Genomic DNA, 2,741 nt, shown 5'->3' with positions numbered 1-2,741 from the left:
CTAAACTCTACCTCCTCAATTATGGTGCAGTATTCATGTCATAGGCCTACATATTCTTCATTTTTATCTTTATTTGTATCTGTATGTCATAGCCTACAAAGGTGCCAGGAATGTATTTTAATAAATACATTAATGAATAAATAAATATAACACTGTACAAAGTTTTGCAACCTTGAGGTTTCGTTTCCCTTGGTGCAGGTTGCTTGCCTCTATGCACATGTGGCACGGGTAATGTGAAGTTTCGCCCCTCCATGCTGAAGTCTATAACATTCCTGATTTGTCTGCTACGCGAAGGCGGAGTCTCCTAGTGTAGTAGACTGATATGTGTGCGCAACGCTGAATGGTAACCACTGTGGCAACCTTGTGAAACACAGTCTCTCCACAGCGCTTCGCGTCAGGATGTTCTTATTTTCGCTGATAACAGAAATGTTCTGAATTTCGGCTACTTGGCCTCTTCAGAGAAGGTCTGCATTTGCATATTAATTAACTTCAAGATGAGATGTTAATACAACAACTCGTGGTGGATTGTTAGGCAGCATCCCATTATTGAATAGCATTTGTTGCTGCAGCTGTATGCGTCGAGAGCCAACGTGCCAGAGGTGCCTGCATCCATCGAAGCTTTTTTAGACCAAGGGGACTGATGACAATAACAATTTCGGATAGTATTTAATTGTGACCGTGCGCTCTTCTCCAATCCATACAGGTTATCTACCTTGAGAAATGCGTGCTTGCAGAATGCAATAGCAGAAATGGAACAACAATGATTTTTTTTTCATAGAGATCTAAGAAAGATATAGCCCATATGTATGTTTAGCATAAAGCAGGTGCCTCTTATTTGACTTCTCATTCACCAGTGCGTAAAATGGGTAACAGTTTTTCTAACATAGCTGCTTTTCAGTCCCTGCATATTGTCTTGCTGGGTTTAGATTCCGCCGGTAAAACGACTGTCCTGTACCGCCTGAAATTCAACGAATTTGTGAACACTGTTCCCACAATCGGATTTAACACCGAGAGGATAAAACTAAGTAACGGTACCGCCAAAGGGATCAGTTGTCATTTTTGGGACGTCGGGGGACAGGAGAAGCTAAGACCGTTATGGAAATCGTACAGTCGGTGCACGGATGGCATTATTTACGTAGTGGACTCAGTGGACGTGGACAGACTAGAGGAAGCGAAAACAGAACTGCATAAAGTTGCCAAATTCGCAGAAAACCAAGGGACTCCACTACTGGTGATAGCCAATAAGCAGGACTTGCCCAAGTCTCTACCTGTCCATGAGATTGAGAAGCAACTGGCACTGCATGAGCTCAGCCCTTCTACCACGTACCATGTCCAGCCTGCATGTGCCATCATAGGTGAAGGGCTCCATGAAGGCATGGATCAACTGTATGAAATGATTGTGAAACGAAGGAAATCATTGAAACAAAAGAAAAAGAGATAAAGACTCATTACTGTAAAGTTGACCCTATCTTCTGAGCTGCCTGCTACTGTACCATGACTTTTGCTGTAGTAGGCATGTCAGGTGATTCTTGTTATGCAGACTGTTACACTTGCAGTGTTTTTTTTAATGATACACTGTATAGCTTTGGGGTTATTGGTGAAGTTAGTCACTTTTAGCTGTGCTGTTACATTCAATCACACATAGGGAGGAAAATAAAAACTTGCCTCTTGCTATCAGAAATGTCCTTGACAGGCTGGTACCTGTTTGTTGCTGCTTCACAGTATTTTCTTGTCCCCTGGAGAGTGAATGCCCTACACAGCACTTTTTGACATACTGGAGTAGCCCACATTATTTCCAGATTGGAATGAATGTCATTAGTCAATATCAATGTGCTTATAATTTTTCCACTTTGCATGCTCTGTTTATGTTACTAACACATTTTGAGAGACCGTCCATTTCGTTCTAATATTTCCCCTACTCCTTTGATAACTTGGCAAACAGTGCTGTTTTATAGTAGAATATAATAGCCTATATTGGGTTTAATGTGTCTTTCAAATAAAGAAGGCTATTCATATTTTGCACGTTTCGTCACAATATTGTTTTGAATGTTTGTTTTATGACTGATGCCCAGCTGAGCATTCTACTCAATGCAGTGTCAGTAAGTGCCATGGAAGATTTAGTCTAAAGTGCATTATTGTGGCTTGGAAACACGATGACATTCCGAAAGGAGGCAAATAATTAGTAGGACAAGCTTTTGTCATTATTGTTATGCCGCCAGATTGACTTTAGATGCAGTATAACTTTAGCGAGCTAGCTAAGATTGAAGGGAGAGCGCAAACATTGTGTGCTAGCTAACGTTAGCGTTGTTACCTATTTCTGACAAACTTTGCTATCTCACCGCAACATTTCCATCTCTCTCAAGTAAACATCACGACATCATAATGATGGCAAAGTTGTTTTCTAATTATTTGCCTTCTTTAGCAATATCATCGCATTTCCAGGCCCCTGTAGTGTAATTTTAACGAAACAGTCATTAGCCCCCGTTCGGAAAGACTGAGCATTAAATCAGTCTGACATCAATATGCTGCGGTATCTGTAGAACGTTGATAACAATGGTAACGACGTGATGGAGGTGCAACCTATGAGACATTATGGTTGAAGTCCAAACACTTAAAAGACACACCTGATCCCCTCAAATTAAGTGGACACTTCGTTTCATGACGTCTGACAAGTATACAGTTGCATGGAAAGGGACAAGGGCGGAAGGAATGAATGAATGATTTTTAAATGGACCACCCTT

The 2,741-nt window shown here is 41.1% G+C and overlaps 1 protein-coding gene across 1 annotated transcript; it reads left to right on the top strand.

Moving 5' to 3' along the window:
• Nucleotides 1-355: 355 nt before the first annotated feature.
• Nucleotides 356-2,015, top strand: LOC106574375 (ADP-ribosylation factor-like protein 4C). Its single transcript, XM_014150230.2, has one exon. It carries the CDS (start codon nt 863-865, stop codon nt 1,439-1,441), a length of 579 nt encoding a protein of 192 aa, XP_014005705.1. The 5' UTR covers nt 356-862; the 3' UTR covers nt 1,442-2,015.
• The last annotated feature ends 726 nt before the right edge of the window (nt 2,016-2,741 follow it).

Source organism: Salmo salar, chromosome ssa16 (genome assembly GCF_905237065.1).
Source record: "Salmo salar chromosome ssa16, Ssal_v3.1, whole genome shotgun sequence".
Taxonomy (NCBI): Eukaryota; Metazoa; Chordata; class Actinopteri; order Salmoniformes; family Salmonidae; genus Salmo; species Salmo salar.
Note: the sequence above shows the minus strand (reverse complement) of the source record. Positions and strands in the feature narration are given on the sequence as shown.